Source organism: Sinocyclocheilus grahami, unplaced genomic scaffold (genome assembly GCF_001515645.1).
Source record: "Sinocyclocheilus grahami isolate Dianchi unplaced genomic scaffold, SAMN03320097.WGS_v1.1 scaffold121.1, whole genome shotgun sequence".
In the NCBI taxonomy this organism is placed as follows: domain Eukaryota; kingdom Metazoa; phylum Chordata; class Actinopteri; order Cypriniformes; family Cyprinidae; genus Sinocyclocheilus; species Sinocyclocheilus grahami.
Genome location: NW_015505300.1, coordinates 2177874 through 2203861, shown reverse-complemented (window position 1 = coordinate 2203861; position 25988 = coordinate 2177874). Strand labels below are relative to the sequence as shown.

Below are 25988 nucleotides of genomic sequence, written 5' to 3'. Positions count from 1 at the left end.
TCTTAGGGACTTTTAATGCAATATTTAGGCAATTCATGCTTGAGACCCCAACCGTGCCAAAAACTGCAGTTTTTTCATACCTATGCTATTTAATAGACTAGCGGTGGATAAAATGCGTATTTTACAATAATGCCTTATGAATACTTGGCAAATCATTACAGCGTCCTTATATCAGTAATACAATGTATTTATAAAACGCCTCTTTATCAAAATCTACAACCTCTCTGAGCCGTATTTTAAGCCATTTGACAAGCACTACAGCGTGAACAAGTGTGAACGCCCGCACTTCTCTTCTCTCACACAGACACGCACACACACTAGCTTCTGGTGAAAATGGGTTTTTAGCACACCTCTGACGTCATCTGGTCAGCATATTGCCTCTAATCGGTGGGTTGAAGGTTGGCTTGAAACATTAATTGGTGTCGGACATTGCATCTCCATCAGCCCATCCTCAGGGTATAGTGATTGTGTTGTCATGGTTTCAGTCATGATGTCGCCAGGTTTGATACAGCATCTTTCCGCGTGTCTGCATCCGCAGTAAAAGCGCACTTGGGGATGGAGAAAGCGACTGCTTGAAGGAGCGCAATTACTGCACACGGGGAGAAATTACACCAGCTGGGCTTCAGTGTTCCTCTCTTCGCGCATCGGGTTTTTAAAGGGACGTGCCGTTTATCATGTCTGCGAAGGAAAGACTCAAAGGCAAGATGACCAAAGACAGCGTTACCTTGCTGCCCTGCTTTTATTTCGTGGAGGTGAGTGAGTTGAGAGCTGTTCTTTTTGTATTATGGCTCATTAATAGAAGAGAGTTGATGGTGGTCTTCATTTACGAGATGGTCACGTTCAAAATCAAAGCAATCAAGCGGATTGGAACCACAGTGTTCATTCTGCATGACTGCTCGCTTACTTTATTTACATACATACTGTGTGCAGTTCTGGTCGTGATAAGGGCAAATGCTAACTAACACTTGTTGTATATCATGTTAATGTTAAGGGGGTATGCGTGATATGTGAAGTGAAATAGCCTACATAAAAATTGGGTTCTGGCTTTTGCGCATCAAATTTCGGCTTGCTTCTTGATGTCGGCCATTCAAAAATAATCTTTTCCTGATTTTAAGATGCAATATGCATTGGCACAGACAACATGGCCTTAGCAGAGTATTACTTCAGAGTCAAAGTGAAGAAATCCAATAATAACAGGACTGGAAACCTTCTGAAAATTAAGTCTGTGATTTAAACAATGCTTGCTGACACAGAATTAAGAGGGCACTATAGTGGGGTTAGAATACAGTTATTATATGAAGGCCAATCTGACATGGCCAAGATATCACAAACAAATGTGTGCTGATCACTGGTGTCATGGAGATAATGGTGGCAGTCTCTGATCTGTCTTGTTTACCCGTCAAGCTGCAGTGCTGAATTAAAACATTCTGTAGTACGTATTAAATGCCATGGTCAAGAACTATAGACTACTGGCTTTCTATTCTGTTTAAACAGTTCATTTTAGAGAACGAGGGAATAATGAACTACAAGATTTTTTTTCTAATAAGACTTGTGAGTGATTCATTGTAAAACTGGAATGAATGACACAAGGCTTTAATAATTAATTAATTAATTAATTTAATTAACTTTGTTTTCATTCACATATGATCTTTATGCCATGGGTAGCGAGAAAGATTTCATGATACATACATGTTCTCATCCAGACATCAAATGTAAGGTCCTTTAAACAACTTACCAGGAAATGTCTCAGTTTTGTCAAATCAGACAGAATTAAAGCTCATTGAAATGAATATGATGTTCCCAGGTGTGACCTGGTTGCCTTCTACAGAGTAGCCTTGCTGCAGAGACCTTGTTTCCATCCTAAGCTGAGAACGAATTAAAAACGAAGTAATTGAATATGCTTCGCTTCACTAATTTAGCCTAATTAACTTCCCTGTTTCACTAATATGTTTCAGTTTACTAAATGAACTACAAGATGGCCAAGAAGTTTTAACTTGTCCTGAAAAAAAAAAGAATTATTTTGACGGTTCTTTATAAACTTAATGTTTAACATACACAATATGCTGACAGATCTCAGTTTAGGTTGTAAGTTATTATGCCTTTGACATTCTACACTGGTGTCTGGCCAGTACATTCCTAATTTTTCTACAATATGTTCCCGCGATTACTTTCCTAATGATGTAAATATCAAATTGTTTCTTGTTCAGTTGTTCAGCCATGATTAGCTAGCAATGTTTATAAAATATTTTATAATTTTAATTTGGGCATTAGATAGAGATCCACTGATATTAAAATACAGAAAAACTGATAACAATTTTTAGCCGATAACCAATAAATAGCAGATATTTAAATCTTACACTATTTCATATAAATACATAAAAATAAAGATCTAAACTAAAGTAAATTGTTTTAAGTGCTACAAGTTAATGTAGCCATCAAAACAAAATGTTCAGCATGTTTTCAAAGACTTAAGGAAGTGTTAGACGGCAGCAAAGATAATCTAAATGTAAAAATAGGCAAAATGTGCATGAACAATTAAATGTCCAATATCGGACAATATATTATTGACCAATAAATAAATAATAATACAAAAATATCAGCTGATAACCGATTTGGTACTGATATTGTGCATCCCTTCTTTATATAAAGGCATTAGCACTGTTTACTATTTAGCTTTGTTAAAACTAATTAAAAATGTAATGTTTTTGTTTAAAGAAAAGGAAAATTGTTGCTTTATTGTCAGAAAGCATTTTGCAAGTTTTGTTGGCTCACAATAAAGGTAAACACAAAGTTTTATTCTTGTTTTTGTGTATAAAATATGTAAGTATTGCATTGTAAGCTGTGTGCTATTGTTGTAATAACTTAAAATATAAATGAGAAATGTTTAAAGTTAAATACGTGTTCAGATGCAATTCACTGCTAAACATCAGTAAATACACAGTCAAACTACAGAATTAATTTGTTTACTGCAGAATAAATAATAGTTATGGGTGGACCATAGACAATAACTGATATTAGTTTGAAGCTCCAATTGGTCCCGTGCAAATGTCATGGGGGTTATTAGTATTTGTGCTGTAAGATACAGCATCACTAGGAGTTTTGACCACAGGGGCTTTTTCTGCAGATGTTCTCCCCTTTTTAGAAGGGGCTTGATTACAGTAATTAAACCCCTACTCCCACCTTTGATCATCATTCTGTCTGCTCAAGTTTCGTAATTATTCAGTACGATGGCATATTTCCACTTTGCATAGCACAGCGTAATATATTTCCTCCTGGGAGCTGCAGCAGCGAAGACATCTCCAGCTGATCCTTGTTCATTGAGATACTATGGAGTGAACCGTGTCAATGACAAGAGTAATTCTAAGATATCTAAAGAAGTTCCTTGCATATTCACCTGAGAATACCCTTCATTCTCCCGTAATGACACATCTTCTGTCTAACCTTAGCGTGAACCCAGTACCGTTGACGAGTGTGAAAAGTCTCAGGGGATGTAACTCCAGCATAGTTTCATCCAAACCCTCATTATACATATCGGCACTCATTTACCAACATAACGCTGATTGTAGCAGTTAGCTCGACAAGCACCAATACACAGTCATTGTCATTTAGGTTTTTAGAAGCAAGGATCTCCCAATGCATTTTACACTTCAGCACCAATAGTGTTTTCTTTTTTAGGAGACAAATGTTGTGGTATTACAAACAAGTATTATGAAATACAGTATGATTTAAAAGGATAACAGCATGTTTCCCAAAAGCATTGTTTGCCAACTAGTCACAAGCTCTGTAATTACTAACATACTTTAACGATTATTTTTTTTCCCAAAACCATATTTCAAATGAACATTCGCAAGCAGTATCACAAGCTTACGAGGTTGGAACTACAGCTCTCAAATTATGGTTAGAAGTGTTGTTTCTTGTTAGTAGGACATGCACTTAAATAGACCATTCTCTTGGGCACAGCAAGCAAGCTATCATGCAGTACATTCTTTACTGTTCATTCCATTTGAATACATACACTCTTAAAGCAGAATAATTGGCATCTATTGTTCCATGAAGAACCTTTAACATCCATGGAATCCAAGGTTCTTTATGGTGTAAAAAAAGTTCTTCAGATTATTGAAATGTTCTTAACACTAAAGTTCACACCACCAGCGACACGCAGCAACAGAGCAACATGATCCCCTTCATTCTCAATGGAGAGCTGGCGACTTCCGGTGACATGAGCTACAGTGAATGTAAGCGTCAAGCGATGCGAGTCATATGACAAAGTTAAGAAAAGTTTACCTTTATTCAAATTAACAGTAAATAGGAGTGAAGACTATGTCAGTGGAGCTCACACGTCACTGTCTATAGTGCAAGAAAGACGGCAGAGTTCTGCAGCGATTTCACTGTTTTATATGATTTTACTATAACCACTTACATGGATATAATAAGCTGTGTGGAAAAGTAAATGTCGTCAGTCTTAGTGAGTTTGATTCATACATTGATAGTTTGTGTTGTTAATATATGATGTAGTGAGCAGTTTAGCACTGTTGCAGTTTATATTTACAGTTTCCCCTGCATAATGTTGATTATTAGTGGCAAGAAAATTTATTATTTGTCAAATTCGAATGATGTTTTAGTAATTTTTGAGCATTGCTGTAGTTTATGTAACAGTACTCTTCAATAGCAGAATGCTACTTTTAAATCTCGCAAGTCTAATTTGAATGTTCATTAAGTCAGATTAGAATGGAATCTTATTTTTCTGCAATGTATATCAATTGTGATTGCATTTTATAAACATATGGCCGGACGTGCAGTCTACCAATAACATTAGAGTGACAGCATAGGAAAGCCCACAAGCGTCTTCACAGTACAGAGACTAGCGACACACAAAGTGGCTGGCAGTGTGAATTTTTAAGAAAATAGGTCTAAATGGTTCTTGAGCTGTTTACTGAAAGGTCCTTTAGGGAACCAAAAATGGCTCTTCTACGGCATTGCTGCGAAAACCTCCATCTGGAACTTTCATTTTAAAGAGACTATATAATATAAATATTTTAGTGTGTGAACAATCAGCACCGCTTTTAAAGAGAGCACTTGTGCACAATGTGCTTCTCCAACGATGCACTGTACTAATCAGTGAGTTACATCATTGTACAGGATATGCATCCCAGGTGAGCTCAATCCTAAATGTGAAACAGTGGCAAAATACAGATCACATGATCAGATACAGTACCTTCATTGCATTGTCAGTGAAATAATTACCTGCTATTATGTTAGCAACTGTTTGCAAATTAGCGTGGATGAGTTAAACTAGCAAAATATGGGACAGTGCACCATTTGCGTAATAGAATTTGCATGATTTTTATTGTTGTTCTCTACTCATCTTGCATATTTAGTAAACGAGACCCGTCTAATATATCATATTCCTTCTGTTTTATCTCTACAGCTCCCGATTTTGGTGTCCTCTGTGGTCAGCTTATACTTCTTGGAGTTGACAGATATTTTTAAGCCAGTGCGTTCGGGCTACAGCTGCAATGACCGGAGTCTCAGCATGCCTTACATTGAGCCCACAAAGGAGGTCATCCCCTTCCTCATGCTCTTCAGTCTGGCTTTCGCCGGGCCAGCGGTGACGGTAAATTCCAGAGTGACACTCACACTTTTGTTTAGTCTAGAGCAGTGTTTCCTAACCTTTTTTTAGTCGCGGCACCCTTTGGAAATTTTAACAAACTTGTGGCACCCTACAAAATTAATTTTGTCACAATATTTGAATTTCTAACTTCGATATGATAATTTGAAAAGTATAGATATTCGGTACAACAGGAAAGAACTGCAGAATATAATGTCATACATATATTTTTAATATTATAAAAAATCAGTAGGCTAATTTCTAATGAAGAGACCAATTTATATGACAGATTTTAATGTAGGCTTTTATTCATATGTAAACATTGTGAGATAGTTATAATGGTAATTAAACAAAGTTTTGCTCACTCAGTGTATTTTTGTAGAGCTATTAAGAGATTTTATTTTATTTTTTACCAATTATCCAAATAATGTTTAATCTTAGAAAGCTATTATTATCAGAGGACACATGAGCATAACGGTTAGCAGATCAATGAATGAGAGGGCAGCGTTACCAGAGTTGGCCATATACCACATGTTACAACACAGTAGGGCTATTGCAGACAGAAACAATACTGTACTACATCGATGTTTCCTGTCAGCTTGATTTTTGAGTGGACTTTGCTGTTCCGATGAGCATGAACGGTATATGAATGGAGCAGCCACATGGTCCGCGAGCGACTGAGCGGAGCACACGCGCATAGAGCGGGATAACGCACACACAGAGCGGGATAATACCATACAGTCTATGGATAATACACACACGCACACGTACACACACACACACACACACACAAACACACAAGGTCTCTGTCTCTCGTGTGGATCTGTGAAAGTGCGTTGCTGGGCGCCACCACCACGCAAGGAGCTGAAGCGAGCACCACCATTTCGGGAGGTTCTGCAGCATGCGCCGTCACCTCTGAAGAGACTGCAGTGGATACCATGGCCTCTGGGAGCACAGCAGCTGACACGCTACCTCGGGAGGTTCTGCAGCGTAAGCCGCCACCTCTGGAGATGTTGTAGCCGGTGCCAATGCCTCTAGCAAATCGGCGGTGGAGTACAACAGATACACCATAAAGCAACCCCCCATATGGGAAGTGCTGCAGACAGGGGAATGAGTTCATGAACAGAAGGGTTAGAGTGAGTGATTTTGGGGATACCAGCTGTGCGTGCAGACACCAGCGGTGCATCCCTCACACTGGATACCAGACTGGGATACCGAAGGGCTGACCTTGAGAATCTGGGTGTAACAGACAGGATGTGACATGACTCTGGATGATCAGCTGTGATGCGACGTGATTCTAGATGAACAGCTGAGACGTGTCGAGGCACTGACAGATCAGCTGAGACTTGACTTGACTCAGGAATGGAAACTGTGACTTGACTTGACTCATGAAGATCTGTTGTGATTAGACTTGACTCATGATGATCAGTTGTGAATTGACTTGCCTCATGATGATCAGCGATGACTTGACTTGACTCAGGACGATCAACCGTGACTTGACTTGACTGAAGACGATCAGTTGTGACTTGACTCATGACGATCAACTGTGACTTGACTTGCCTCATGACGATCAGTTGGGACTTGACTTGACTCATGACGATCAACTGTGACTTGACTTGCCTCATGACGATCAGTTGGGACTTGACTTGACTCATGACGATCAACTGTGACTTGACTTGCCTCATGACGATCAGTTGGGACTTGACTTGACTCATGACGATCAACTGTGACTTGACTTGACTCATGACGATCAACTGTGACTTGACTTGACTCATGACGATCAACTGTGACTTGACTTGACTCATGACGATCAACTGTGACTTGACTTGACTCATGACGATCAGTTGGGACTAGACTTGACTCAGGGCGATCAGATGTGACTTGACTAGACTCATGAAAATCAGCTGTGACTAGACTTGATTCATGACGATCTGTTGTGACTAGACTTGACTCATGACGATCAGCTGTGACTAGACCTGCCTCATGAAAATCAGCTGTGACTAGACTTGCCTCATGAAGATCAGTTGTGACTCGACTTGACTCATGAAGATCAACGGTAACTTGACTTGATTCATGAAGATCAGCTGTGACATAACGGGGTGCTGTTATGTTCGCCATTTTGCGATCAGGCTCCGCTGTCGCCGCCATTTTGTGAGCGTGCTCTGGTACAGCCACCATTTCAGTCACAGACACGGTGTCGCGTTCTTCCTCCGCGATCCAACAGTCAACAATGCATAATCCATTAACTGAGCGAGTGATGAATGTGGACCCTTGTGTCTAAGTTGAGACCTAAGAGGTTGATTTATGCCATCACAGAAAAACTATCAATAAACAGTCTGGTAAATCAAAATAGTAAGCGATGGCTAAAACCTCTTGAATATGGTTCTCCAGCGATCGCGGGCCCTGTCTAAGGGCTAACAAAATCCTTGCTGTGTCCATACCTGGCCAATGTTCCTTAGAAAAGCTGCTGGGTCCTTGTATGGCAGAGTGTTCTGTAACGGGGCTGACGAGACATGAGACGTGTGGATCCATCTGCAAGCTTTTATTTAAGTGACGTGGTCGTAACAGGCAGGGTCGAACAATGGCAAACAGGTATATGGCGGGCAAAACACAAGAATAGTCCTAGGGCTAGCGTAGGTCAACGATCGGCAGACAGAATCACAGGGGCGAGTTTACAGTGGGGTAATTTTGGTGCAGTAGCACAAGATAACTTGATTTCAAACTTTGAATTGAATAAAAATGAAGTAAGCAGTCAGTAATAAAATAAGGACAAATAAAGAAATGAATAATGATAGCACAAATAAAAAAATAACGACAGGCCTTTGAATTAAATTAATTGCTTTTTAGTTTTTCAGGTAGGTCTAACAATAGGGTTAAGATATTTAACTTTTTTTTTTTTTTACCAATTATCCAAATAATGTTTAGTCCTAGAAAGCTATTATTATCAGAACACGTGAGCATAACATAGCGGTTAGCAGATCAATAAATGAGAGGGCAGCATTACCAGAGTTGCCCATATACCACACCATGTTACAACACAGTAAGGCTATTGCAGACAGAAACAATACTGTACTACATCAATGTTTCCTGTCGGCTCAATTTTTGAGTGGACTTTGCTGTTCCGATTCGCATGAACGGTATGAAATCGCTTGGTGGCTTTAGCTTTGTCTCAGCCATGAACCATGATTTGCTGCTTGCTAGTCAGTATTAGAGATTACAGGGGGACATTCTCATTCTAGAGAGCATCTTATTGGACAAGCATTTGTGTAGTACAGGATGAGTCATCTTTTTTTATGGCTTCAAAGCTAATAAACAGATGTATATGTATATATAAGTAATAAATAAAACAGAAATAAATGTATATTTATGCATTTTGCAGATGATTTTATGCAATGTGACATAAAATGGAACAAAAGCAATTTGTCAAAGAGCAAATTTTTGTCAAACTAGCCTAAAAATTACGCAATTCACTTTAAGTGTAGGTTTCTATGCTTTCACCTCACCTAAATTGTTGTTGGCATTTCTATTTGTGTTCTCTCTCTCCATTTTTATTTCTTGCTCTTTGCCTGTCTTGCATGGTGTCTTCTCCCCAAACTGTCAGTAAAGTTTTGACTGGCACCCAGCCAGCATGCATTTCAAACATCAGCTGGGCGACAAGGTGCTAAGCTTCTCCAGGCATGTCGTGAGTGTATTATCAAGACCCTAGGTGATGAACTCATGAGTCTAATAGACTGCCCTAAACTGCATTTTACCATCTGTATACATGTTGAGGTTAACAAGTGTCAATCCGGCTCGGTGGAAATATCTCCAAGACCTGGTTGTTACATTTCTTCAGAGTTTCAAAGGTTGGAAGTTGCATTTTTGAGAGTCATATTTTAACTACTCTTCACAAGTTTGGGGTCAGTAAGATACAGACATTTATAATCTTACAAAATGTATCAGATCAGTTGTCAATCAGATCAATTGATATGTCAAATCAATTTCGGTTTTAAATTTTCTATTCATCAAAGAATCCTGAAAACAAATGTATCATGATTCCCTTTCGATACTTCACTCGTACTGTGTCTTGCTTTAGACAATATGCATATGGGGAAAAGCCTTTTTTCTCCTGAACTGAAGCCTTTTCATTCACGCAGTGAAACTGCACGGCCATTGGTTCGTGCAGTGCTTAAAAAACGAACCAATTGCTCGGCAGCAGAGCTGCATGAGCCTATGGCGACGAAGCCTGCCAAAGCCCACCAGAATGGGCGGGCCATCTGGCAATATAAGCGGGCACTCGCCACAGGATTCTCAGATTAGTTCTCCTTCAGTGACGACTCCACGCTCATCGCTGATCCTGAAAGCCTGCTCGCCGTTGGGGACGTCTCGGGACCTCTCAGCACAGCTGACCTGCTTCTCCACTGCTACAGCGATGCAGCAGTTCCGGTCCGTTTCCCCATCCGGCGATTCTAAAAGAGCTTATTTCTAGCAGATAAGCCCTAAAAAAGCAAATTCTAGCGACGTTGTTGCAAATGTCGTTCTGCGAGTGTGGCTCGTGCAGGGAAACTTGCACAATGCAGAAGAGCAATGTGTATGTCATCTGTCTGGGTAGACCCCACGCAGAGACTGCTCTCTCACTCGAGCATGAGTCTCGATCTTCTCCACTCGCGGTCCGCCTCCACTGGAGACAGCCCCGATCTCCCGTTTCTCCTCTCTCAGCGAGCCTCGGAGAAAGAAACAGCGGAGTCAGGGAGCTAAGCAACCGGTTCTGAGCGATCGCATGCCGGCACTGTACCCACGTGCTTGCTCTCCCCGTTGCACTCGGATCCGCCGCAGAAGGGCAGTGAGCTACGCGCTTACTGAGACAGAATGCTCACTCGAGCATGAGTCTCGATCTTCTCCACTCGCGGTCCGCCTCCACTGGAGACAGCCCCGATCTCCCGTTTCTCCTCTCTCAGCGAGCCTCGGAGAAAGAAACAGCGGAGTCAGGGAGCTAAGCAACCGGTTCTGAGCGATCGCATGCCGGCACTGTACCCACGTGCTTGCTCTCCCCGTTGCACTCGGATCCGCCGCAGAAGGGCAGTGAGCTACGCGCTTACTGAGACAGAATGCTCACTCGAGCATGAGTCTCGCTTTTCTCCACTCGTGGACCGCTTTTCACTGAACAGCCCCGCTCTCACATTTCTCCTCTCTCAGCAAGCCTCGGAGAGAGGAACGACAAAGCCTGGGAACTAAGCAACCAGGTCTGAGCGATCTCACGCCGACACAGAGCCTGCGTACTCGCTCTCCCCACTGCGCTTCGATCCGTGTCTCACACAAAAGGATCAGTGCCCCTCTTTACATCAAGCGGCTCTATCCTACAAAGTAGATCGGAGCAGATACTTCCGCTGACAGCTTCAAATTTGTGAATTTGCGGCCCCGCCTCCCCGCGCTCATGTTTCTCTCCTCCCAGCTACCTCGGAGGAAGCAACGAAGAGCTCACGGGTTGAACGATCAGACTTGAGCAATCCTCTAGACACATCATGCCAGTGTGTGATACACCTGAGGATCGGTGCACCTTGTTCTACGAGCAGCTTAATCCTCCCAGGCAGATCAAAGCGAAATGTGGGCAGCTTCGCATTTGTCTGTGTGTCGCTAAGCTCCGCCTCCCCCGCTCTGGTGTTTCTCTCCTCCCAGTTACTCAGAGGCAGAAATGGCAAACTCGATGATCAATCAGGCTTGAGTGATTAAAGCCGGCAAGGCCCCCGCTTGCATCACTCTCCACGCAGCTCTTTGACAGGGCAAACTTCTTCTTCCATTACTCGTAACTGTTCTGCTCCTGTGCGGCCAGTCACCCGAGTTAATTCAACCCCTCGTCACGCGTGCCGAGGCCTGGCAGGCCATCCCCGGAGTGTTGAAATGGGTTATTGGGATAATAAAGCGAGGATATTAACTCCAATTCGCTCAAAGACCCCCGCGCTCGCGTCCTGTGCTCAGAGGTGATGAATTTGTTGGCAAAAGGAGCCGTGGAGAAGGTTCCTCCAGCCCAGAGCAAGTCAGGCTTTTACAGCTGTTACTTCCTCGTCCCCAAAAGAGATGGTGGCCTCCGACCAATCCTTGATCTCAGACACCTGAATCGTGGCCTCATGAAGAGGTTGTTCAGGATGATTATACTGAAACAGATCCTCGCGTAAATTCGCTCGGGAGACTGGTTCTTTTCTCTGGACCTGAAGGATGCATACTTTCACATCCAGATAGCCCCTCGTCACAGGCCATTCTTGAGATTCACCTTTGAGGGAGTGGCTTATCAATATACGGTCCTTCCCTTCGGGCTTTCCCTGGCCCCCGCACTTTTACGAAGTGCATGGATGAGGCTCTCTCCCCTCAAAGACAGATGGGAATCCGTATTATCAATTACCTCGACGACTGGCTCGTTCTGGCCCAGTCGGAGGCAGAATTAATATTTCATAGAACCCTCCTCCTCAGCCACCTGGAGTGTCTGGGACTCAGGGTCAATTTTGCCAAGAGCTCATTGCTTCCCAGCCAGCGAATTTCGTTCCTGGGAACAATTTTCGACTCAGCCCAAATAAAAGCTGTAGTCACGGAACGAGCTGTGGCCATACGGAGGCTGGCGACCTCCTTCAAGATCGGTACCGCTCGCCCTCTCAAAGCATTTCAAAGGAGACTGGGCCTCATGGCAGCAGCATCTCCAGTGCTACAGTTGGGTCTGCTGCGTATGCGCCCCCTTCAGCACTGGTTGAAACCACGGGTTCCATCCCATGCGTGTCGTCACGGACCTGCATATCAGGGTGAGTCAGGCCTGTGTATCGGCCCTGACCCCCTGGAAGAACTCCCGATGGATGGAACAGGACGTGGCCATGGGGGATGGCTCACAGAAGGACAGTTGTCCCGACAGACGCCTCCAACTCAGGTTGGGGGGGCGCTGTGCGAGGGCATACTGACCTTCGGCCACTGGTCGAAGGTGGAAAAAGGCTTCCATATCAACTGCTTGGAAATAATAGCAGTATGTCGAGCCTGTCAGTTCTTCCTGCCAGTCCTAGAAGGGCACCAAGTGTTAATCCGATCGGACAACATGTCTGTTGTGTCCTACATAAATCGCCAGGGAGGCCTTAGAGTGGGCTCAACCCAACCTGCGCTCGCTGAGGGCAGCGCATATACCGGGCAAATTGAACCAGGGAGCGGACATGTTATCAAGGAGCAATGTCCCCTCAGGGGAGTGGACGCTCCATCCGCAGACGATTCAGAGGATCTGGGAGATCTTCAGCGAGGCCGAGGTGGACCTCTTCGCCTCAGAAGACAACTCTCACTGCCCAATTTATTTCTCAAAGACCAGGGACGCGTTGGCCAACGACCTCTTTCTCTATGCTTTTCCCCCGATCGCTCTGATCCCACAGGTAATCAGGCGAGTGAGGCAACAAGAACACAGGGTTCTCCTGGTGGCCCCCCTTTGGATGAACCAGCTGTGGCTATCGGAGCTAACCCATCTACTGATAGCGGCCCCTTGGCCTGTTCCACTGAGACAGGATCTCCTCTCTCAAGCGAACGGGGCATTGTGGCATCCTCGGCCCGACCTATGGGCCCTGCACCTCTGGCCACTCGACGGGAGCCTTCGTGCCTCCCAGAGCGAGTCTTAAACACAATTTCGGAAGCTAAAGCTCTGTCTACGAGACGCCTCTACGCCTTAAAGTGGTCTTTTTTCTCCGCTTGGTGTCTAAACCTCCTCACTTCCAAATTGGCAGAGGTGTTGTCATTTCTACAAGAGCTGCTGGATAAGGGACGTTCCCTATCCACGCTTAAAGTCTATGTGGCGGCTATAGCGGCCTCTCATGCCCCTATTGAGGGTCAATCGGTGGGCAGCAATAGCACGATCATCCGCTTCCTGAGGGGTGCTAGGAGGCTGAATCCGCCTTGTACCCCTACCGTCCCTTCCTGGGACCTGTCCACTGTGCTGAGGGCCCTGAAGGGCCCCGCTTTCGAGCCGCTACAGTCTGCCAACATTAGGTCACTATCGCTGAAGACTGCTCTGCTTCTAGCACTGGCATCAGTAAAGCGAATAGGGGATGACCTGTGCTCTCCACTCCGTTCAGAGCACAGGTCATTACGCTCTCCGCGCTTCCTCCAACTGAAGAGGACAGAGAGCTATCTCTGCTCTGCCCCGCCAGAGCTTTGAGAATCTATATTGAGCGTTCCGCTCCCTATAGGCGATCGGACCAACTCTTTGTCAGCTTCAGTAACCGCACCAAAGGGCTTCCAGATATGAAGCAAAGACTCTCTAGAAGGATAGTAGACTCCATCTTGCTAGCGTACTCTTCCTTGGGCCTCCAATGCCCCATTGGAGTACAGGCCCACTCAACTAGAGGCATTGCCTCGTCTTGGGCATGGTCTAGTGGTGTGTCCTTGCAGACCAGGGTCCTTTCAGCTTGAGGTGACATGCGCTGCATAAACCGATCTGAGGTTTTATAACCTGGAAGTCCCGGCCTTGCAGGCCAGGGTCCTTTCCGCTTGAAGTGGCACGCGCTGCGTAAACAGATATGGCAGAGAGATAGATCTTGGCTGTATCACGCCCAAGTTCTCTGGCATTGTTTCACCTGTTAGCTCTCGACCCCTGGGTGTCGAAGTTACGGGAATACTCTGGAACGATTAACCAGGCCGGGTGTGACCTAGAAAGCTCAGCCCGTCTTAGCCTTGGGTTATTGTTGACTTCTCTATGAGCATTGGTTGCTTATGGAAGCTTATACCTTTATTCGTTCCACTACATTAGCACGGCGTGATTGTACTATGTTCCCATATGCGTCTTAAGCAAGACGCTGTACGAGTGAAGTATTGAAAGGGAACGTACTCAGTTACTAACGTAACCTCGGTTCCCTGAGATACAGGAACGAGTACTGTGTTGCTTGCCATGCTATGTAGCCGCACGACTCAGTCGGAAGTAAACCTGAGAATCCTGTGGCGAGCGCCCGCTTAGATAGCCAGATGCCCCGCCCATTCTGGCGGGCTTTGATGCTGCCGAGCCATTGGTTCGTTTTTTTAAGCACTGCACGAACCAATGGCCGTGCAGTTTCACTGTGTGAATGAAAAGGCTTCAGTTCAGGAGAAAAAAGGCTTTTTCCCATATGCGTCTTAAGCAAGACGCAGTACTCGTTCCTGTATCTCAGGGAACCAAGGTTACGTTAGTAACCGAGTACGTTTCCACAAAAATATTAAGCATCACAACTGTTTTCAACATTGCTTTCTTGAACACCAAACCAGCATATTAGAATGATTTTCAAAGGATCATGTAACACTGAGGACTGGAGAAGTGGCTGCTGAAAATTCAGCTTTGCCATCACAGGAATAAATTATATTTTAAAAAGTATTAAAATAGAAATCAATTTTTATAGTTGTAATAATATTTCACAATATTACTTTTTTTACTGTAGTTTTGGTTAAATAAATGCAGCCTTGGTGAGCATGAGAGACTTTCAAAAACATTTTTAAAAATTCAGATTTCAAACTTTTGAGCGGTAGTGTAGGTTTTGAAGAAATATGTCACTGGGTCATAGCTGGGTCAATGACTATTAAGACTGTCCAAAAAAGAAAAGGGAAAAAATATCTTTCAGTTTAAAACACATCCAGCTCTTAGTAATATACTTTGTATGGTTTTGAAAAATGTTTTAATCCATTTTCAAGATAAGGTTGAAAAGCTTTCTTTCATTGCCCCAGTTGCTTATAATATTCACAATGGTTTCAAAGTTTGTTATTCCAATTTTGGTCTCATCAACATCATCTTAAAATTGCCTCACTCCACCTAAATTCATCAGAGAGCAGATTCGTTTAATGTTTAATGACATATTTGTTTTATCAGCTTCTCAGCACGTCGCTTGGGTGTTTTCATCACATTAGGTGCTACACCAAACTGCCCTAATTAATTTTGCAAGGCGGCTATGCTCATTTGAGTTCTATCACTATTGCTTATCCTGTGCATTATGCATTTGTCAACCACTGTAAATAAAGTCTGCAGTGAAGCATGGGTACAAATGGCCACCTCAGCTCAAACATTTGAGTCATAATTTTGACTTCTACATCACGTTTTATCACTCAGCAAACTCTCTCAATGTTAAATCACCCAAATGAGATTTGGGCCTCAGTACTGTATGGGTATTATGGCTGAGCCTTTGCTAGCAGGCGGCGTGTGAATGTGTATCCTGCTGATAGCTCCAGCTGTTATGGTAGTGCCTGCTGCACTCGAGTGCTGCACTTGACTGTAGGTGTGCGGCAAGTGTGATCTCAAGGGGGGGTTTGATCACTTGTTCATTTCTCTCACTCTCTATCTCGTCCTTTACAGCAGATGCCCCCTTCAGAAGCATTTACTTATAAATCTATGGGTTTCTGCTTTTCATTTACATGGAATTAACAGTTTAGTCATTGCGATATTGGAGGCCTGGATGACTTTCAAGACACCTCCTTCCCTCATCACTTTTTTTTTAGTTTTGGATGAAATCCCTCTCATATGGCTATGAATCAATGGATGGATGGATTGGAGTTCTTACTTTAATTACAGTAATGGAGTTGATGTGTCTGTGATTGTATTAGAAATTACATCTGGACGCCACTAAAAAGTGGACAGGTAGCGGTATAAGGGGGGTGCTGTATGTTTGGGTAAACACAGATGACCATCTTCCCACAGATTATGATTGGGGAAGGGATCCTGTACTGCAGCTTGGCCAGAAGAAACATTGCCATCAAAACAGAGGCTAACATAAACGCCGCTGGCTGCAATTTCAACTCTTACATCCGAAGAGCTGTGAGGTTTGTGGGTGGGTGTATATTTTTCTGATCTTTGAGACTCTATAAAAAGCCATATAGCTTGTATAAATGTTATTTGGAATACTTTTTTGATCTTGACTCATTCTGTCTGTTTTATAGTCTTGTACTAGATTGAGTTTGATATTAATAATGAAAGCTCCATCTATTTTATCACAAGCTTATGAAGTCTTCTTGCTGCTTATGAAATGTAGTATTTGCTTTATATGACTGAGGAAAAAGCTTTGTGTGTGTATTTTCTTGTGTGCTTTTGTCTCATTTTCAGGAGTCCATGTGTTTGGCCTGTGCATCACAGCACTCATCACAGATATTATCCAGCTGGCCACAGGATACCATGCCCCCTACTTCCTCACTGTGTGCAAGCCCAACTACACCAGCCTCAACAATTCGTGTGATGAGAATTCTTTCATTGTGGATGACATCTGCTCTGGGCCTGATCCAGCAGCAATCAATGCTGGCAGGTCAGAGAGCGTTATCTGTGTCATATTGTACTTCATCAAGCCTAATGCATAATCATGCCCAAAGAAAGGTCTACATTTGGACGAAGTATTACATACTATTTTGAAGTCAACGTGAAATGTCACTGGCAACCCATTTTACTTCCATATTGTGATGCATTTTTAAGTGAAACAGGATATTAAACCAGAAACAAATGTAGGGCAGGATATAATTTTATTCATTGGGAATTGTTTGAATGGGCATTTTATAACAGAATGGAGCCATACTCAATGTGTGTTTGCCAATTAGTGTGTAAATAGCTGTTTGGCTATTGGTTAACATTGTCCAATAGCCTGTGTGGTCAAAGTGATGTCAGCAGAAAAGGAAAGTTGTTTAAGATGCAGAGCAAGTTACTGTTACTAAATATTTTGATTAAAGATTATGAAAATTATTTTTTTCTCATCAAGCATCTGCAATTAAAATGCCTATGCCATGCAATGATTCAAGACTGACTTCACTAAAAGCTCACTTTGAAACTCAAAAGTCAGATGATGGAGTGTGGGTGATTAATAATATACCCAAACAAAGATGATTTTAAATATTATGGCTGACAAAATTTAAATGGACCTGCAGCACAGCAACTCTACTTACAGTAAAAGTCTGGTTGGATCAATAGATTTGTATTTAATCTCTGCTGGAAACAGTGTAGATAAATGTGAAGGCACCCGAATGAATGTGGCCCTGTCCTCTGGCACATGGCGCTCCTGTAAAACCCACACAAAGTCTTGATGCCTTTCTCGCAACCCGGCTGCCCATTCCAGCACACCCACACACATCCATTTGCGCAGCTCTGCTTTTCAATCTTCCACTCATCTCATGCACTCTCAATAGCCATGATTATATGTTGTGCAGACATTTTGTATTACGTAAAAATTAGACGTAAAGAGGGTGTGTGTCACCGAAGACTTACACTTCTGTTACGTACACTGAAATGTGTCTCCAGAATATCTAGCGCACTCTATTCAGACATATCTGTTGGTTTTATGAGAACATTCTTGGAAATAAAAAGCTCTGATGCTGTTTGGTGCATATGAGTTAGGGCACTATAGACATGATTATCTGTGGCTTTCTGTTCCCATCTGTCCTTTAGCATGGTACACTACTTCAAATGTGTTCAGTGTGAAAAAGATCTAATGATCTGACTAGGCTGTCTGCCTCTCGTTACAGGAAGTCCTTCCCATCTCAGCACGCCACTCTGGCAGCTTTTGCGGCTGTGTACATCTCCGTAAGTAATCCACTTGACTCATGGCACAGTTGACTCAAGCGATATGTAACTGCATGCCAAATAATCCAACTGTCCTTTCCACTCTTAAGCATTTTCATTAAACTTCAGTCAAAAGGCTGGTCTCCTTCCACAGATGTACTTTAATGCCACTCTGACTGACTCATCCAAGCTCCTGAAGCCACTCCTGGTGTTTTCCTTTATCATTTGTGGCATTATCTGTGGCCTGACTCGCATCATTCAGTTCAAGAACCATGCTGTGGATGTCTACTCTGGCTTTCTCATTGGAGGGGGCTTAGCCATCTACCTGGTGAGTCCTGTTGTGAGAAGAAGCTTTCTAAGGCACTGCGTGGACGATAATTCATTTTTCATTTTACCATGACCAATCCATATTACTCTATGAAACCTGACTCTGGAGAAGAATCACAGAGAATTAGCGAGGGGCTATAAGACAATGCTGTTTTAATGGAGATAAAAATAGCTCACACATGCAAATCCCTTGTGGCTTCTTTTCTGCTCTCCACCCACACACACCCCTCACATTCCTCCCACCATTTCTTTCTTTTTCTCTCACTCACTCTCCTTCTTCACTGCTCAATCTGCTCTGAGGGCTACGTACACCCTGTGATTTCTAACACCAGCAACAATGCCAAAAATTCTTTAGGAGGAATAAACGCAGATGAGGTAAATCAGTACATCAGGTCCTGATTTTATTGTTTGCTTAGCATAGTGTATGCTAATCAAGTCAAGCGAATTACTATGTAATGCTGTTTGATACCCTGGCTGTGGAATCACACATTGGGTGTATAGATCATAGACAATAAAACTTCTCAAAAGTTAATGTAGACTCATGATGGACTTTAGTCAATGTAGGCACCATATGTATTATTTTTGGAGAATGAAAGCAAGGCCGTCGATCATTCAGCTAATGTTAATGTTGAAAATATATTTTGGCAAAGCAATTACTGGTGACAAAAAAACTTGAAAAAATGTGAATATGAACATAGGTTGTGAAAAATGACATAGGGCCTTAGGACAACACTGCTGAAAAAAATAAAATCTGGTCAGACTGGACTGTTAACTAGTTCTAGGGGGGTTTGGATACTTTACAGATGGTCAGGCTGAGAGACTTGCTGGCTAGCCAGCTAAAGCTGGGGACACGGTTAACAACTAGCTGAAACATTCTAAGACAGGACTCGACACGCTTAAAGACTGTTTCCATCGACTGGAGAAGATTCTAGTCTTTGACAGTCAGAAAGGAGCACAAACCTAATGACTGAGACATGAAGTGCCTATAGAAAATCATCACACCTCTTTGAAAGAGTTACTTTATTTGTTGTACAGCCTGAAATCAAAACCCATTCATAAAAAAAGCTTTTTCAGCTTTATTTACTAAAAAAACTAGAATAACAGGTTTGGAAAAGTCACCAGTCCCCTGATTTAATACTTCATAGAGTATTGCTTTAATTACAGCCAGTAATCTTTTTGGATATGTCTGTACTAGCTTTGCACACCTAGCTGGAGAATATTTGCCCATTCTTCCTCAAGTTCAGTCAAATTATGTGGTGAGCGGCAATGGACTGCTCTCTTCAAGTCCATCCACAGATTTTCTGTGGGATGTAAGTCAGGGTTCTGACTTGGCCACTCAAGGACATTCATCTTCCAATCCTTAAGCCATTGTGTTGTTCTTTTCCCAGTATGTTTAGGATCATTGTCGTGAAGGTGATTGACCTGCCCATCTTCAGCTGTCTAGCAGAAGGATGCAGGTTTTCCTCAAGAATTTGGATGTACTTGGCAGCATCCATTTTCCCTTCAGTACTGACCTATTGCCCAGTCCCTGCTGAAGACAAACACCCCCACAACATAATGCTGCCACCACTATGCGTCACAGTAGGTATGGTGTGTTTTGGGTGATGTGTTGTGTTTGCTTTTCACCAAACACTGTGCTAAAAGAAAGAAGTCTTTCCTTAAAAATAATTTCTCATTTGTGCTACGCAAAAAAAAAACACCTGGAAGAGTCTGATGCCATCAGGCAAATTGTGCTATAGTCTGATGATACCAATTTTTTTTTAATTTTTGGACTAATCTCCAAGCACTATGTTTGGTGAAAAGCAAACACAACACAACACTCAAAACACACCATACCTACTGTGAAGCATGGTGGTGCCAGCATTATGTTGTGGGGGTGTTTCTCTTCTATCTCTATCACTATTTTGACTAAGATCGATATGGCATCTATTGATTGATGTTGCTGTATATATTCTTAATTTTTGCACTACTTTAGGGTCTGTATGCAGTCGGAAACTTTAAACCTAGTGAAGACACATCTCTGAAGACACATGTACATCCTCCTCTCCGACAACCACAGCCACCGCAACCTCCACCACAGCCCCAGCCATTGGTGCCTCCACCTGCCATGCGAGAGCCTCTGAGACCTTTACCAAACCTGAACACAGATCCACCACGCTTACTTCCACCTAAGAGCCTAAGCATGCGCGAGCGTCCCACCTCAGCTCGCTCCGAGAGTATCCTCCTACGTGGCCCATCCCACAGAGAGAACATGTCCCGTTTGAAAAGGGCAAGCACAGAGGTAGAGTGCATTACGCCTCCCAGTCCCCTCTGCCAGGATAGTTTTGTGACATTCAGTAACACCTTGCCCCGGGTGCACTCAACTGGATTTGAAGAACCAGTGCCTCGTCGCCATGCTGCTATCCATGCCTCCATGGACTCCACACGTTCCAAGCAGCTGCTGTCACAATGGAAGACAAAGAATGAGAATCGCAAGCTGTCTCTTCAGGTGATGGAGGCTGAGGCTGGACAACTGTCTCCCCAGCGAAACATGGAGCTCCGCTGCAGCTCTGAACCCTCAGCCATGGGCTTAGATGGTGAGCTCCGCGGTGGACCTCCTGGACAGTACATGAAGCTAGCCGCTAGTGCTGTGCCATTAGCCAGTCATAATAGCTCTGGTGGCCTAACTGGTGGCGCTAGGGTATCAATCCAGTCAAGACCAGGATCGTCCCAACTGGTGCACATCCCTGAGGAGACCCAAGAGAATGTGAGCTCCTCGCCTCAGGAGGATGGTGGGGAGGTGAATGATGGTGGGGGAGGGGGAGGGACTGCACGGTCAAAATGGCTGAAGGTGGCAGAAAAGAGCACTGTCTGTCGGACTAACAGCCAGCCACGTATCATGCAGGTCATCGCAATGTCCAAGCAGCAGGGCATGTTGCACAGTAGTCCTAAAAGTGAAGGCAGCACCGTGAGTTGTACCGGATCCATCCGTTACAAAGCCCTCATGGATCAGGAACCCAACACGGGCATTGTTCGAGTGGAGGCCCACCCTGAGAACAAGCCCGTGGTTAAACCACCATCTACAGATGGCAGCGGGTCCTGGAGGTGGAAACCACAGGAGCGGGGCAGCATCCGGCAGTCCCTCGAGCTCAATGACCTAAACCGGGACTCTGAAATCTTCGAGTCATTAAGAGATGGCTATGGCTCCATTGATGGCAACCGGAGCCTACCTGACATGAGCAACCCCCATCATCCCCATTTCCACCATCACCACCACCAGCAGAGTATCACCACCATCCGAGTCACACCGGTTGAAGCCAGCAGTGAAGCCACTTCAGAAACTCTCTCCACCACCTCCAGTCGAGACTCCACACTACGCAGGAAAGGCAACATCATACTGCTGCCCGACAGAGGACCTAGTCCTGATAATGCCAGAAACCTGCCTCACTTTTTCAAACTCTCCCCTACACCTCCTCCCATTCTGACTTTCAAAGAGTGAAAGAAACCTCTTTCTGTACCAATCCTAAGAGTTGCCCTGCTCTCTGAACTGAAGATTGGAGGCTCTGTTAGGGGACTGAGTAGAGCCAGTCATTCTGGATACATCTACATTCCTTAACCGTTAGACACAACTGCACTCTCCAGAACACGTAAGGCAACATTGTGCATTGTCAATCTACATTCTGTAGGCATCATTACTATAACATAAGCACAAAATATTAAATTTGGGGCTCTTTGGTAAAGGTGATTGTTTGATTTGCCTATTACATTTGGATTAGCTTCGAATCCATTGTCTTATCGGAATTGTCTGTTGTCTCATGGCAACGTGGGTGCTTTTAAAAACTTTGTAAATTTATATATTTTTTCTCAGTATAAATATTTGTACATATTCTGGACAACTCAGTCACATTTTTCATGCTTAAGGATAATAATTGTTTTCACTATGTCACTATGAAATATTTTAGCCACGCTTTCAATCAGACTCGTAGCTTTTAGACAAATAGGAGAATGTTATTGTGATGTTTACAGAGGGATTTAGCAACAGTGTATTAACCAAATGGATGTTTTGTTTAGGGGGCTTGTTTAACCATATGCACTGTGTGTTTTGGTGACCATGAATGAGCTATTTTCATTCAAACAGCTGAAAGCGCTCTTTGCTGGCATAGAGACAATGCATTTATAGAGACTCAGCCTTTGGCATTGTAATGCAGAGAACAATACATTCTTCAGACATTAATGTCATATTGCCTTTGTGTAATATAGAACTTTTATTTGGTTCCATAGGCCAATGAGCACTATTTCACTCACATATATTGATTTGTAAGCCCCCATATTTTGTAGTGTGCTTTGAGCACAGGTATAATTGTGTTTTATGGCCCATTGCTGTATGTTTACAGTGATGTATTGTGCATCATTTTCTTAGTTGTCTCCCCATTTTGCCTGGCAGAATGGGATTATATAGCTACTGAGGTGCATCGTCCTCATCGTTTTTAAGAGTGTGGGCATAAACAAATGACTCATACTTCACTGCACATTGCAGAGAAGCACACACAATATGAGAGCAATAGGAGGCCCCCCAAGGTACTAGTGGGAATTCATTGCTTATTTTTGTAAACGTCTAAAAAATACTAATAATCATATTCATAGAGTGCCTCAAAAAGTATTATATGCCTATTGGCTAGTGATAACTTAGCTCCTTCTTGCAGTAACTATACAAAAATGTTGCTGCTGTAATTATTTCGGTGCAGAATTGACAGATGTTCACTGACTTTGCTTTAAATAACCACTGCCTTTGCCATCAAATGGCACTGAAAAACGGGCACAGTCACTGCATAATGACAAGTGCTGCATAAACTATGAAGTTTTAATAAAATAGATAATGGACAATGTTAGGATTCATCCTGTGTGGCGTGTGTATTTCTAAACAGTTCTAAACTGTGTATTTGTATTTCTAGCTCATTGTTTACATCCTTGTTAGGACCATATTGTAATATATACATAAATATTGCCAAATAAGAATGTATGTTGAGCAAGGTGACAGATACATGTAGTTAATTCATGTACAGTGTCATTTATATGATGTTTTTTTTTTTTTTTTTTTATTGAACTTAGACTTCATTGATATATACAGTATATATATATATACATATACATATTTTGATGTGTCTGTTAAGAGTGAATCCGAACCAACACATTTGGAAGTTTTATATATGCTTGTACAGTATAATTGTACCCCACATTATGGCTTTAACCTGTCCTTACATATGCATGGTGACTTAAAACTGTATGTACTGTAACTAAAGGATTTGTTTTGTTTTGCTTTTCTTTTCTTTTGTAAATGATGCCTTTAATAGTGATGGCTGGTCCCTTGATTTATACTCTATTTCATTCTGCTGAATCAACCGAATAATCATTAAATCTTTTTACCCCTGTAAATATTTATTTACAGAGTATTTGTAAACTAGCAAACTGTTGAAATGTGAAAGAGATCAGTGGGTTATTATTTGAGTGTCATAGAGACACTTGCTTTATTAGTGCTCTAAACCAGATATGGTACATCAGAGAAATGGATTTTTGGGTTGAACCTATTGACAGATATTTGGAAATGTCGCCTTGTGGGGTTTTGTTTAGCGATGTATTTTCACTGAGGATGATATGTCTTAATATATATTAAAATAAATGTTTGGTATCACAACCAAAATAAGCATTTTTTTTATTTCCACACTCTCCTGTATGGTGTCATAAAAGATCAAAACATATTTAATCACTTTTTTATATGGCTTTTTGTGAAGTGGTCTGTTTCTTTTCCTATTTATAGCAAAAGGTCCTTCTATACATGACAATACCTATGCCCACAGACCACCCACTGTTCACTAACCATCTGATGCATATTGCAAACAAAACTGGTAAGCACTTTCTCGATCTTGTTTAAATCTGATTTTCTTCTCAATTTCTATAAAGGACACAGATGATTTTTTTTATCAGTCCTGAAAAGAAAGTTTTTTTTGTGCTAGTCTGTTGTTTTGGTATATTATAGCTCAGTGTAATTCTGTCATGACAACTCTGAGAGTTTAGCATGGTAATGTACATGACAATGTTAATGTGTTTGGTCGGAACAGATCTGCTACGCTGCTGCTGTGGCAGAGGAAGTAGCAAAACTTGCTACTGCCAATACTTTCACAGACATGCTGCTGTGAGCATTTAAGAAATACTGCTGCTGCACATTTAACATACGCATATGAAATAACCCCCATATATAACTACATGAAATTACCCCGTAGAAGATCTATACAGGTGGAGCTGGGTTTCTGAAGCGCGCTCAGAATTCTGTTTATTTCTTGCAATTATGACCGTTTTTCTCAGAAGTCTTAATTTACATCTCACAAATCTTTTTTTGTTTCCATTACAGTATATAAAAAGTAATTGACTTTTTATCTCACAATACAGACTTTTCTTCTCTCACTTATTTGAGCGAGTTTATATCTCTCACTTCTGAATTTTTTTCAGAATTGATAGATATAAACTCAGAATTGCGAGGAAAAAGGTCAGAATTGCGAGATAAAAGTTGCATTTACCTTTTTGAGTTGTTTATTCTGTGGCGCAAACGGGCTTCCATAAAGATTGCATCAGTCTCTATGTGCTAAAAACCAGTGAGCTGTAGTATCCATGTCTTTGTGCAAGTATCCAAGCCTTGTCGGTCCTTAGGGCACATCTTAAGTAAACGCAATGACCAGCTCTAACAAATTACCTCACATTTTGTTCATAGCTGGAATCAAAGGTCTCCTTTTACTTCACAATCACGTCATCTTTATTTATATGCTCTGCCAAGCTCAGTGTTTGACTGCGTATTGTACATGTGGCATTTTGGATTAAACACATTCCTCTAGGAAGTGTCGAAAGCCAGGAAAGTGGGTCTGGTTAGCATTGCTGAATCCAATCAGTGGGTCCTAAGTAGGTCAGAAAGCTGACCTAAATTGAGGAAGAGATTCTTACTCCCCTTCATTTTACACAGCATCCCCTGAAGACCAGATGCATTGTGTTGAGAGGGGAGTAGAGCTTGAACAGCCCTGTAATATATCAGAGACCAAGACAACAAGGAAACAGAGGCAGCTAAAAGAACAAATGATTAACAATGCTGCACATAGACGCCTGATCCATTACTTTCATTGGGCTGATGCACATCATGCAATTGCCCTGAAGCGAAGAGCCATTCCTCACTAAAAATACTGCAACATGAAAAAAAATGTTATGTTATCACCTGGCTAATGCAAACAACACAGCATCTGTTAAAATGATGATGAGCAATGGTTGAGTCCCATATCATTCCAACATTGGAAAGTACATAGTGTATTTTTGAAAAAAAAAAAAATGTTTTTTAATGTTTCTTTCATTTGTTCCATGAAACTGTCATTTCAAACCTGAAAATTGACAATGTAAAGCACATTGTGTTTATTATGTGGTATCAGCATGTCATTTGGCAGAAAGAAAATACTGCACGTATATACATCTAAACCATCTGTCTCCTAGATGTCCTACTTGATCAAATCAGTATGGAATATAGATTTATCCCATTGACCAGTAACAGCAGACTGC

At 42.3% G+C, this 25988-nt stretch overlaps 1 protein-coding gene across 1 annotated transcript; it reads left to right on the top strand.

The window, feature by feature from the left end:
- Window positions 1-332: 332 nt before the first annotated feature.
- Window positions 333-23468, top strand: LOC107589875 (phospholipid phosphatase-related protein type 4-like). Its single transcript, XM_016278449.1, has 7 exons — window positions 333-752; window positions 5429-5614; window positions 16254-16383; window positions 16656-16851; window positions 18056-18113; window positions 18247-18420; window positions 20395-23468. Exons 1-7 carry the CDS (start codon window positions 675-677, stop codon window positions 21895-21897), a joined length of 2325 nt encoding a protein of 774 aa, XP_016133935.1. The 5' UTR covers window positions 333-674; the 3' UTR covers window positions 21898-23468.
- The last annotated feature ends 2520 nt before the right edge of the window (window positions 23469-25988 follow it).

Excerpts from the sequence above, each read along its gene's own strand:
- LOC107589875 (XM_016278449.1), top strand. The coding sequence starts at position 675 with ATGTCTGCGAAGGAAAGACTCAAAGGCAAGATGACCAAAGACAGCGTT. Across the intron at positions 16,384-16,655 it reads AAGAGCTGTGAGGTTTGTGG|GAGTCCATGTGTTTGGCCTG; the intron begins GTGGGTGTATAT and ends TCTCATTTTCAG. Across the intron at positions 18,421-20,394 it reads GGGGCTTAGCCATCTACCTG|GGTCTGTATGCAGTCGGAAA; the intron begins GTGAGTCCTGTT and ends GCACTACTTTAG.